This window comes from Poromitra crassiceps, assembly GCF_964638095.1.
Source record: "Poromitra crassiceps genome assembly, chromosome: 1".
Taxonomy (NCBI): Eukaryota; Metazoa; Chordata; class Actinopteri; order Beryciformes; family Melamphaidae; genus Poromitra; species Poromitra crassiceps.
Window position 1 is genome coordinate 98,805,126 of NC_139623.1, and position 13,184 is coordinate 98,818,309.

At 44.5% G+C, this 13,184-nt stretch overlaps 1 protein-coding gene across 1 annotated transcript; it reads left to right on the plus strand.

Moving 5' to 3' along the window:
* Positions 1 to 2,330: 2,330 nt before the first annotated feature.
* On the plus strand, positions 2,331 to 3,728 carry LOC310780301 (protein rapunzel-like; the record flags this gene model as incomplete). Its single annotated transcript, XM_083640874.1, has 2 exons — positions 2,331 to 2,824; positions 3,038 to 3,728. The coding sequence occupies 2 exons, from the start codon at positions 2,331 to 2,333 to the stop codon at positions 3,726 to 3,728; spliced, it is 1,185 nt and encodes a 394-aa protein (XP_083497000.1).
* Between the last annotated feature and the right edge of the window lie 9,456 nt (positions 3,729 to 13,184).

Genomic DNA, 13,184 nt, shown 5'->3' on the forward strand with positions numbered 1-13,184 from the left:
ATAACTACACTCCTTGTACCCCGTAGTTATACTATAACTACATGCTTATTTGCGGGCTGTATTCTAAAGCGTTACCAGCGAATGGTCCGGACCAGTTGGTGTGGTCCGTCACTGTACCACGGACCACTGGTCTCTACCACTAGGGGTGCTAAAGCTAATGGTCCGGACCAGTTGGTGTGGTCGGTCAGTGTGCCCTCTGGTCTTAATGCATGGTCAGTGTCTGTCAGACGCACTGACCATGGTCCAGACCACTTAATGTGTGGTTGGACAGGTGGTCAGTGTGGTCTGTCACGTGGTCCGTCAGTGTTCCTTCTCGTCTTAATGCATTGTCCATCAGTGTACAGATGCTCTGACCACTTAGTGTGTGGTCGGTCAGGTGGTCAGTGTGGTCTGTCACATAGGCTACGTGGTCTGTCAGTGTTCCTTCTTAATGCATGGTCAGTCAGTGTACAGATGCACTGACCATGGTCACGACCACTTGATCTGATGTGTGGTCGGTCAGGTGGTCAGTGTGGTCTGTCACGTAGGCTACGTGGTCCATCAGTGTTCCTTCTTAATGCATGGTCAGTCAGCGTACAGACGCACTGACCATGGTCAAGACCACTTGATCTGATGTGTGGTCGGTCAGGTGGTCAGTGTGGTCTGTCACGTCAGGAGGCGAGGATCAACTTGCAATCTGTGCATTTATTAAAGTACCAGGTCACTGTTTCGACCTACAGCCACTAAAACATAGAGCAATTCTCCCTTTCTGAATGAATAAATGAATTTATTTGGTGATAAAATAAAATAACACAACAACAGTACATAGTAATGAAAGAACAGACAATATATCAATCACCGAGGATAAAAACACAAAAAAGTCAGAGGGCTTATTTCCATTGTGGTCCTCAAGCAAGCCACAAGCTCTTTTCCGTTAGCTTGCTGGTTCGTTCTAAACCAGTGGCGGCCGGCCACTAGAGGACGCCAGGGCGCCGCCCCACCTACCTAACCTGACGCTGCCAGATGGAGTCAGGTTACCACCTACCCAAAGGAGGGGAAAATAAAACGTTATAGCCTATATATATATATATATTTTTTTTTTTTTTTTTATGAGCGAGGTGAATATTAGATAGTGAGTATATAATCTGCAATAAATATGTAGATTCATAATTATCTACATGTGTACTGTTTTTGGGTCAATATTTTCTTGCACCGCCACTGACGCCGTCCGGGGACTTCCGGTTTCCACCAGTGCAGATCAGGATCTGTGTAAGTTGCACATGCGCTGTTCACTCTCAAAAACAAAGGGATTTGGGAGGGTTCTGGGCGCACGTATCTAGCGACCAGGTGGAGTTTTTTTTTTTTTTTGCGACCAGGTGGAGGTGGGGTCAGGTAGAGTGAGTGTCGTGACGTAGGCTAGGCTACTGACGTAGATGGGTAGCGACGCAGTATATATAAACATAGCAGTCCCCCGCCGACGGCTTTGTTGTCTTCCTGCAGCACGGGCGCGAAGCAAAGAAGTTTGTTTTCAACTGCCATAAAACACAAAAGACGTTTTGCAAGAATGGAGAAAGAAAATTCTATGAAATCACTCAAAACGACGCCGTTTGAGAGACGTACTTTACAGGGTAAGCATCTAGTGAAAGAGCTTGGACCAGATCACCCTGAGCTCGCCATTAAACAACAGGCTACAGACAGAGGAAGAAAATACACTCGGGTCTTTTTCAGACGTGGACAAAACGTCCTCCCTGGACAAAAATGCACCAGCCGCTACTGTTCTAAACATAAACACAATGTTCCAGACAGACAAAATGGCTTCCCCCCCGCTCGACCAATCCCCGGCGAGAGAACAACCACATGTGACTCCGTGTCCCCTCCCCCCCCCCCCTGCCTCACTCCTGTCCACAACGCGCTCAAGTGCCTTAGACACTTGAAGGAACACTGACGGACCACGTGACAGACCACACTGACCACGTGACCGACCACACACTAAGTGGTCCAGACCATGGTCAGTGCGTCTGTACCTTGTCTGTACACTGACCATGCATTAAGATGAGAAGGAACACTGACGGACCACGTGACAGACCACACTGACCACATGACCGACCACACACTTTAGCACCCCCTAGTGATACAGACCAATGGTCTGTACAGACCACTGAAATGGCTACAACCCCTGCTGGAAAAACTGGTGTCATGAGGGGGAAAAAAAGATCCAAGGCACTCCAAAAGATATTATGAAAAGTTGCATTTTGGCCCCGTGGCTTTCATCAGGGAAGGGAAGTGTTACATGTGACTAGCCAAATACAATCCAAACTTTTAACTTATTTGTTTTCTCTCTCTCAAAGAACATGACCAGTCCACTGGAGAGGGTTGTGGCCCAGAAAAAGGAGGCGATTGAGGCAGTGATGGACATGTTTGAGAGGGGGGCTGAGGTGTTGGCCAGCGCTGTGGGGGAGCTCTTCCCACTCTGTGAGGCGGCTGCCCCGGTTCTTCGACTGGCCTTAGATAATGTTCAGAGCAAAGAGGTCTTCTACGTCAAGGAGCAGTTCCTGACTGTGAGGAACAAGCTTGATGTGCTCTCCACCCAACTGGAGGACATTGACTGCGAGATCAAGAAGGGGAGACTGGATTCCCAGTACTTTTCCGTGGAGGAGAACATAAGGAACCAGTTTAGGAAGTACATGGACATCCTGGAAGCAAAACAGCAGTTCCGGGAAGTGAAGACCAGGCTTTTTCTAGAGCACTTTGCCAAAACTGGAGGAGAGAAGAACCTGTATGTGCTGTATGATGCTCTGATGGGGACCAACAGCTTTGGGGAGTCTGTTTTAGAGTTGGTGGAAAGGTAAAGGGTTGTTACACAATTTATATTTCTGTATTTATTGTAGTTCTCATCCACACCATTGGATGGGTGGTCTTGGGGATGTCACTTTGAAAGTGCTGTGATGTAAACAATTATAGATTTTAGTTTATTCTAATATTGAACATTGCCCTATAGCTTCACCAGCTAAATGTCTTAAATGTAAATGTGGTGTAAAATGGTTCCTCCACTTTGCAGGTATGTGGCAAGGAATCGGCGCCTTCTGGAAGACTTCTGTGTTCGGATGAAGGAACTCTTCTGCCTGGGCCTGATTGCTCTGCTGGGCCACTGTGCCCTAACCCAGGGCCCAGACGAAGAACAGTACAAAATCCAAGACTGGAGCAGCAAAATGGAAGAAGTAGAATCTAAGATGAAGATGACCATCGAGTCCTGTGTAGCAGCCCTCCCTGAGCAAGCAACACTAGATGCCCAACGTCTCCTCCAAGAGAAGGAAGACCAGAATCTTCAAGATACCACCCAGGATCTTCGAGAATTCCTGACAAAGAAGTATGATTGGGTCAGCTGGTCGGTGCGACTGATTAACCATTCAGGAAGCACCTACCGCAACTGGCGAGCTGGGGAGCACTTCCATCATGTGGCGGGCCGGAACTGGTTTGAGGTGCTCCAGGTCAACAACATCAACCTGGTGGTGTCGTACAGCACCAACCCCCAGCCGGTGCCCCGTGATTGCATTCAGCAGGTGATGGAGAGCCAGGGGAAGAAGGGCAATGCCCAGGCAGTGGTGGAGGTCTTGGAGAAGCAGCTCTGCGGCTTTGTTGTCCATGCCGTTAGTCGCCACAAGGAGAGCGCAGCCGCATGGAGCTTTCCAGAAGATTGCCACTACTGGGAGAGGCACAAGAACGTGGTGGTGTGTGTGCACTCAGAGTAAAGGTGACAAATGTCTAATATATAGGATTGAGAACAAGTAATAGCCTACTAGGGTGTTTGAAAACAACATAGACTGGTGTTGAATTAGCCATCTATGGGAGTGAGCTGGAGGATATCAATATACAAGTGAAGTTTATAATAGAAAGATATTGAATCAGACCTGATTTATTTTAGGTCTGTTTTTTTGTGTGTAAGCTATTTGTTAATACCTAATGCACTTTTATTAGCTTTCAAAATTCTGTCAACATTTAACGACATTGAAATGATAGACATTTGAATATAATGTAAACTTTATTTTATTTTATATGTGGTAGCTGAAATACTTAAATGCTTGCACATTATGAACTGCATAGTATGTATCCATTTGTAATTTATGAGAGTGACGAATTACCTTAATATGTAAAATTATGCCTTAACACATTTTACTGTATAAATCTATATAATAATAGTCAGAGTAAATGCTTTTTACTTTAGCTGCATACAGTAATAATCCCACCTCTCATGAGAAATGGCTACTGTACCCACAGCCCCAAAGAAATGGTTTTGCTGAGGCTGCATCTGAGCTGTGTGCTTCCATTCTGCCTGGGCAAGGCAGGCTGGCCTACATAACACTGACAAGGCAGGCTGGCCTACATAACACTGACAAGGCAGGTTGGCCTACATAACACTGACAAGGCAGGCTCGCCTACATAACACTGACAGGGAGCAAGGCAGGCTGGCCTACATAACACTGACAGGGAGCAAGGCAGGCTGGCCTACATAACACTGACAGGGAGCAAGGCAGGTTGGCCTACATAACACTGACAGGGAGCAAGGCAGGTTGGCCTACATAACACTGACAGGGAGCAAGGCAGGTTGGCCTACATAACACTGACAGGGAGCAAGGCAGGCTGGCCTACATAACACTGACAGGGAGCAAGGCAGGCTGGCCTACATAACACTGACAAGGCAGGCTGGCCTACATAACACTGACAAGGCAGGCTGGCCTACATAACACTGACAAGGCAGGCTGGCCTACATAACACTGACAGGGAGCAAGGCAGGCTGGCCTACATAACACTGACAGGGAGCAAGGCAGGTTGGCCTACATAACACTGACAGGGAGCAAGGCAGGCTGGCCTACATAACACTAGTGACAAGGCAGGCTGGCCTACATAACACTGACAAGGCAGGCTGGCCTACATAACACTGACAGGGAGCAAGGCAGGTTGGCCTACATAACACTGACAGGGAGCAAGGCAGGCTGGCCTACATAACACTGACAAGGCAGGCTGGCCTACATAACACTGACAGGGAGCAAGGCAGGCTGGCCTACATAACACTGACAAGGCAGGCTGGCCTACATAACACTGACAAGGCAGGCTGGCCTACATAACACTGACAGGGAGCAAGGCAGGCTGGCCTACATAACACTGACAAGGCAGGCTGGCCTACATAACACTGACAGGGAGCAAGGCAGGCTGGCCTACATAACACTGACAAGGCAGGCTGGCCAAGGCAGGTTGGCCTACATAACACTGACAGGGAGCAAGGCAGGTTGGCCTACATAACACTGACAGGGAGCAAGGCAGGCTGGCCTACATAACACTGACAAGGCAGGCTGGCCTACATAACACTGACAAGGCAGGCTGGCCTACATAACACTGACAGGGAGCAAGGCAGGTTGGCCTACATAACACTGACAGGGAGCAAGGCAGGTTGGCCTACATAACACTGACAGGGAGCAAGGCAGGCTGGCCTACATAACACTAGTGACAAGGCAGGCTGGCCTACATAACACTGACAAGGCAGGCTGGCCTACATAACACTGACAGGGAGCAAGGCAGGTTGGCCTACATAACACTGACAGGGAGCAAGGCAGGCTGGCCTACATAACACTGACAGGGAGCAAGGCAGGCTGGCCTACATAACACTGACAAAGCAGGCTGGCCTACATAACACTGACAAGGCAGGCTGGCCTACATAACACTGACAAGGCAGGCTGGCCTACATAAGACTGACAAGGCAGGCTGGCCTACATAACACTGACGGGGAGCAAGGCAGGTTGGCCTACATAACACTGACAGGGAGCAAGGCAGGTTGGCCTACATAACACTGACAAGGCAGGCTGGCCTACATAACACTGACAAGGCAGGCTGGCCTACATAACACTGACAGGGAGCAAGGCAGGTTGGCCTACATAACACTGACAGGGAGCAAGGCAGGTTGGCCTACATAACACTGACAGGGAGCAAGGCAGGCTGGCCTACATAACACTGACAAGGCAGGCTGGCCTACATAACACTGACAAGGCAGGCTGGCCTACATAACACTGACAACATAACACTGACAGGGAGCAAGGCAGGCTGGCCTACATAACAATGACAAGGCAGGCTGGCCTACATAACACTGACAAGGCAGGCTGGCCTACATAACACTGACAAAGCAGGCTGGCCTACATAACACTGACAAGGCAGGCTGGCCTACATAACACTGACAAGGCAGGCTGGCCTACATAACACTGACAAGGCAGGTTGGCCTACATAACACTGACAAGGCAGGCTGGCCTACATAACACTGACAAAGCAGGCTGGCCTACATAACACTGACAAGGCAGGCTGGCCTACATAACACTGACAAGGCAGGCTGGCCTACATAACACTGACAAGGCAGGCTGGCCTACATAACACTGACAAGGCAGGCTGGCCTACATAACACTGACAAGGCAGGCTGGCCTACATAAGACTGACAAAGCAGGCTGGCCTACATAAGACTGACAGGGAGCATGGAGGTGACCTTTTGAGCCGTGAAAACAAGAGGCGAGGACTTGGCAGCAGGAATGGTACAATGTGCCTTGTGTTTTAATCACACTGAAACCCCTCACTGCTGAACCAAAAGCAATGCTGCAACAACCCAACCCCCACACTAATGCTGTGCATACACTTGTGTAAATGTTTGTGTCAGGTGTTCCACACTAATGTAATGTTTGTGTCAGGTGTTCCACACTAATGTAATGTTTGTGTCAGGTGTTCCACACTAATGTAATGTTTGTGTCAGGTGTTCCACACTAATGTAATGTTTGTGTCAGGTGTTCCACACTAATGTAATGTTTGTGTCAGGTGTTCCACACTAATGTAATGTTTGTGTCAGGTGTTCCACACTAATGTAATGTTTGTGTCAGGTGTTCTACACTAATGTAATGTTTGTGTCAGGTGTTCCACACTAATGTAATGTTTGTGTCAGGTGTTCTACACTAATGTAATGTTTGTGTCAGGTGTTCCACACTAATGTAATGTTTGTGTCAGGTGTTCCACACTAATGTAATGTTTGTGTCAGGTGTTCCACACTAATGTAATGTTTGTGTCAGGTGTTCCACACTAATGTAATGTTTGTGTCAGGTGTTCTACACTAATGTAATGTTTGTGTCAGGTGTTCCACACTAATGTAATGTTTGTGTCAGGTGTTCTACACTAATGTAATGTTTGTGTCAGGTGTTCCACACTAATGTAATGTTTGTGTCAGGTGTTCCACACTAATGTAATGTTTGTGTCAGGTGTTCCACACTAATGTAATGTTTGTGTCAGGTGTTCCACACTAATGTAATGTTTGTGGCAGGTGTTCATCAACACTAATGTAATGTTTGTGTCAGGTGTTCCAGCATTGACACCAAGTGATTTAAAGTAGTAATCTGCAAGATGTTTTTAGTGCAAGTGGTCATTACTGCTGGTTTTTGCACTGCTCCTCCCACTGCTCATTTGTCAATCAAACACTGTGTTTACTTCTGTGATTTCTTGTGATCTTTCCCTTGGATTTTCTGTTGAAGATTGAGTTGCATAAGGTGCTCTTTTCCTTGTCTGTTCAGCTATGGTTGTTATCACTGTTCATGCTATCTACCTAAAAATAGCATGGATTACTAACTGCATCAGGCTGATCCCTATGAACCAGCCTTAATAAAATCATGGTGACTGTTCAGCATTATCTTTTATACTTTATGACATTTAATGACCACACATGAGAGTTATTAGATCTGTAAACAAGTGTAATCTAATAGCTGCCTCTATTTTCTTGTATAAATAAGATTTATGAAGCACTGTTGGTATCAATAGCCATTAAACCAAGTCAGAGCACCCTCAGCAACAGGGGCCCGACTAATTTAATTGATATTTGCACACAAGTCAGCATTTCCTGACCGCAGAGTTAGTTTGATATAGTCTATGAATAACCTTTGGCTGAGATATCCTGGAGACGAGCAGTAAAGTGCTTGGCTCAGCAGGATGGAATCAGTCATTACGCCTGGTTTAGGTGCAGTGCGGGTGGAGACGGCCATCATTTCATAGCTCTATGGATCTGCAGGGTCTTTAGCTGCCGGGCTTCTCTATTGTAAATCAGGCCTGTCAGAATCCATCAAGCACTATCTCTATACACAGTGCAGGAGCAAATGGACTTTATCATCCTGAGACTTCTCTGTGCACAGTGGAAAACACTAGGCCACACACGAGGTTGATATGCAGTTTCAGATTGTTGACATTGCTACCACTACTTTACTTCATAAATATTGGTCATAAGCATAATGACCAATCAATTTCAAGCTAAATAAATTATTTCGAGTTTTGATTGCTCTTGATGTCAAGCTCAGTGGGTTCCACTGTTTTGACACAATCCTTATAAAGGGAGCAAGTGGGCAATATATCCTGTTTCAGTGGGCAATATCTGTTTCAATTTTTGTCCCACTGATGATGTCACAATGTATGACATCATCACTGATGTCATCAGTGACATCATTATGGACCAAAATCATCTTATGACATCACTGATGATGTGATAGGCACTGATGATGTCATAGACATTGTGACATCATCAGTGATGTCATAGGCATTGTGACATCATCATTGACAGTGATGCGCATGCCAATTCATAGCTTTCAAGGGGCGTTACGTGCTGCCGGGAACGCCCACCTGGCGGTCAAAAAACAAACTTGTTCATTCGCTGCCAGCCAAGTCGACTAGTTTCTCACGCAGTGTTTGTTCAGCCGTTTGTACACACGTCTTTGCAGCCAACATTTCCTCAAAGGTAAGCTCAAGTAACGTTACAATAATGATTAAAATACCCCGTTAACGTTACTTGAGCTTACCTTTGATGAAATGTTGGCTGCAAAGACGTGTGTACTTTGATGGTAGCCATTTGCCCTCCCCAGCGACTGAACCACGTCTAATCGCACAAATCCACAACCTCCTCCTGTCTGAGTTTTCTTTCTCCGACGGCATTCTGTAAAAGCACAAGCCAGGCGAAAATGCCGGATACCTGTTGTGCTATCGGTTGCACTAACCGACGAGGAGACACGCCTGGCTTGTGCTTTTACAGAATGCCGTCGGAGAAAGAAAACTCACACACACACACCCACACCCACACCAGTCCCCTTACGACGGAACTGCTTTTTACTGGCAGAGCTGTGCTGCGCGTTTCCAATATGAAGCAGACACTGGAGTCACGGTGCAAAGTGAATCGATTCACCGTGTCAGTATGTCACTAATGAAACAGAGCTGTGCTGCGTTTAAATATTCCTGACTGGAAACTGGAGGAAAAAAGACCGCTTTTTGATGCAGCTGCGTCTGGTCAGTGTTCAGCGCCATTGTTGTTTTGAGTTTTGACCGCCAGAAGGGGCGTTCCTTGTACTTACGTAACGCCCCTTGAAAGCTATGATATTCATATTCAGAGCAGGTGAGGCCACACAGCAGCCGAGCCGAAACCCTAGTTTTTAAAATGATCAAAATTATTAATGATATTTTTTATTTGGACTCTTAGGACTCTAAGAGGTGATTGCATCCCATAGCAGGTAATTATAGCAGATGATTGTAATAAAACCTACATTATGTAATATAATACACAGCATTCCACCTGCTATGCTGACAGCATGCCTTTTTATAATTAGAAATCCCAGACAGGTGACTAACACGCTTTACCTCCTTTGATATCTCAGTAGGCCTCCTCTAATCCTACGTTGAAAACACACAAAATGTAGGCAGACAGAAAGATGGGTGTGCCAGACAAGCTATGAATGAAATCCTGTCTTCAAACAAATCACACAAGCAGTCCCACGGAACAGACCACTGAGATGTCACAAACAACAAACAAGCTTGTCAGACTTTCTCTGGTGTGACAGGATAGTTAGCACCTGCTTGTGGCCAGCATTTTTTATTTATATTTATTTTATTCTAATCTTCCTTTATGCTTCTTTCATATTTGAGGTAATCTTGTATCAAGCATTGCTGTTATACTGTAGGTAAGATGTGAGGCATCACTATTAAATTTAGACTGTTTCATATATAAAAAGTTAAAAGTTCCTTAGAGCTGCTTTAAGAACACATCTTGATCACTGTAAATATTTTTTGTGTGGATTTATTTGAATGTTATTACCACAGTGTTAAATATTTTTCTAGGTTTATCTCTTGTGTATATGGATAGCAGTGGTAGCCTATAATGTACGCCAGTGGATTCATTAGTGGTTGTGTGCGCTTTGCCTAGGTAACAACTATTGATCCAAGAGCCTCTTCCACTGGATAAAAGGCTTTGGCTGTGGTAGCACGTCAATCCTAACTGTCATTATGGGAAGAGTAAAGCATTCTGTTTACTGCATTGATCTCATGGTGTAGGAGACAGAGTGACCATGCTTTGCGGTTAAGCAAAGGTTAGGTTTTCACCATACAAGATTGAAATCTGATGGGGAAATGGTGCCAGAGCTGCTTTGCAGACAGAGGGCGCTATCAACATACAGATCAACGGACAATGTTTTCACAAAACCAACACTCAGAATTTCAGTAGTATGTCACTATGGGCATATCCATAAGGGCAGATTTTCTATTATATATTATTATTATATTATACAAGAATGTTTCACCATTACTGTGTTTGGTTACATCATGTGATTTGTAGACAATAGACACCAGTTTGTTTTTAAGATGGTCCATTTTCAAATGGAGCAGGAAGCACTGATTTCCAATGGATTTTTTGTTCCCTAAATAATTTTGGTTTAACAGAGTCATACTCACTATAGGGAGCATCCTTATGCTGAATGGCAAGTGATAGTTGTAAATGTCACAAGAGAGTAATCACCCTGCTGATCAACTACAAGCATGAAAAACAGAATACAGTTGTTTTCCTTTTTTTCAGCTGAATTCAGGACTTGACTCAACACATGCCATTTCAAATGAGTACAACATCTAGAATGTCTATGACATCAAGAACAAACAATGTCTTATGATGGTTACTCTGATAACAATAAACTGATTATCTTTACCCAAAACAAATAAAACACTGACTGCAGTAGGCCTACACCAAACACAAAAAGCCTTTTCTAGCACCATCAACCATCCCCCTCTCCATCCACTCTCCAATGTCCTGATCTCCAAGAGGAGACAGTAGCCAATATCAATATTTCATAAACAACATGAACGACTGGGTGGAGGCTAGCTAGCATCAGAGTGGCCCTGGAGGGGAGAGTGCATCAATGGTAGGATAGCTCTGTCCGCTGGCGTCTGCCAATCCCAGCTCTGGATAATGCTATTACCCATCAGACCGAGTGGACCATCGACCAGCCTGCTGCTCTTTAAGTGGACTAATTCAATAAAAAGCATTAAAACATTTGTTCTGTGACACACTGGCTGCAGGACCAGACCCAGAACTCAGGACATTTTTCCCCTCAAGGTCCATCCATGTTGCAGCTTCTACCTGTATGAATGAATGAATATTTTATTTTCGTGTCTGGCTGCACGCAGCCCATCCCTTACGGGATTATTCAGACACATTTTAAAGACAACAATTGTTTCCAGTGCCAACACACTGACACAAAATAATAAACATTATAAATACAATATATGACTCCAATCAGACCTACACAAACTTTTTTTTTCTTCTTTTTTTCTTTCTTTCTAACTATTCAAGATAGAGTGAAGGAGGGCAAGAAAAATAAGAAAAAAAGGATGTTAGCGGCTAGACAAGATGATGCAATTTACAATACAAACCACGTGAAGAATGCTTAGAAATAAAAAACAAATTGAAACCATGTTGGTATGATCTATCTACAGTGCCACTATGCATAAGTTAGATGCTTCCTTCTGTTCCAGGCTTTATGGATATAATTAGATTTTGCAAATGTATGGTTATTAAATAACAATTTAACAATATCGCTATCCAGGGACAGACCTACATGTGACGGTACTTTGTCAAAGAGTGTTTTTCTTAGGTCATCATAGAATGGGCAGTACAGTAGAAAGTGGGTTTCATCCTCAACAACGTCAAGATCACAGTAGCCACATAGTCTTTCATCTACTTCAGTTCCACTGTACCGTCCTGTTTCAATATGTAGTGGTAATATCCAGAACGAAACTGTGCACACAGAGATCGCTGGCTCTTAGATAGATCATACACAACATATTTTTCACAATCATACACAGATTTAAACTGACAATTATGTACATCATTTTGGTTTATCATTGATTGTTGTGGAAAAATAAAATTTAAATTTTACTCTGACAGATTTCTTCCAACCATTTAGTTTTATATTTTATCATTGCAAGTTCCTTGAACATCACATCCACCCTCCGCCTGTGGATGTAGAGATGCCCAAGCCCATGCTCCTGGAGAAGATCCAACATCTGTAAAAGTTTTTAGTTCTGTAGGACATCAGTGCACCTATGTAAGACTGCAGTACAGTAGGCTATTTCTATCTATAGAGGCACTTGCATCACAAATCTGCAGACATGGGACCAAGTCACTTTGGTCCCAGTTTCAAGTAAGTCCCAAGTCATTTGGTCCAAGTCTCAAGCAAGTCCCAAGTCATTTTGTTTTTTGCAAGTCAAGTCAAGTCAAGTCACAGGTTATATCAAGTCAAGTCGAGTCCTCAGTAAAGGCAAGTCAAGTCCCAAGTCTCAAGTCACCCCCCCCAATACTACAGTCTTACCTTCCTTTATAAAGAGAAAAGACAAGGTAGAGTATTAGTAGCCTACCTGTCTAATACTGTAGTGATATTATTGACCAATTTATCTAACCTGTTCAAAAAGTGTGACAAATGAATTAATTAGTATTGTAATTAAATAAATGAAATCAAACCAAACAAACGTCAAATAACTGTATGCTTAAATAACTACTAATGTAAGTGCCTTCTCCATTAAAATAAATCCAGTGAGAGGAGTGTGACTGACCAGTCATCCAATCATGACAATGCCCTAAGGAGGAGCATGAGTGAGTCATCCAATCATGATGATGCCATTTCCAGCTTGCACTCACACAGGGATGTGCACACGATAGACCCCCAGGTGGTGCCAAAACTGCTGCCCTTTTAACCTCTAACTGATAAGTGCCCTTTTTGCAAGACACGTCCAGCGGCAGACATTACCATCTTTCAGGCTGTAGCAGACTCATTTATAAAGCTACATTATAGTGACGATACTGATATCATCATGAAACTAGAAGACCGGACCAA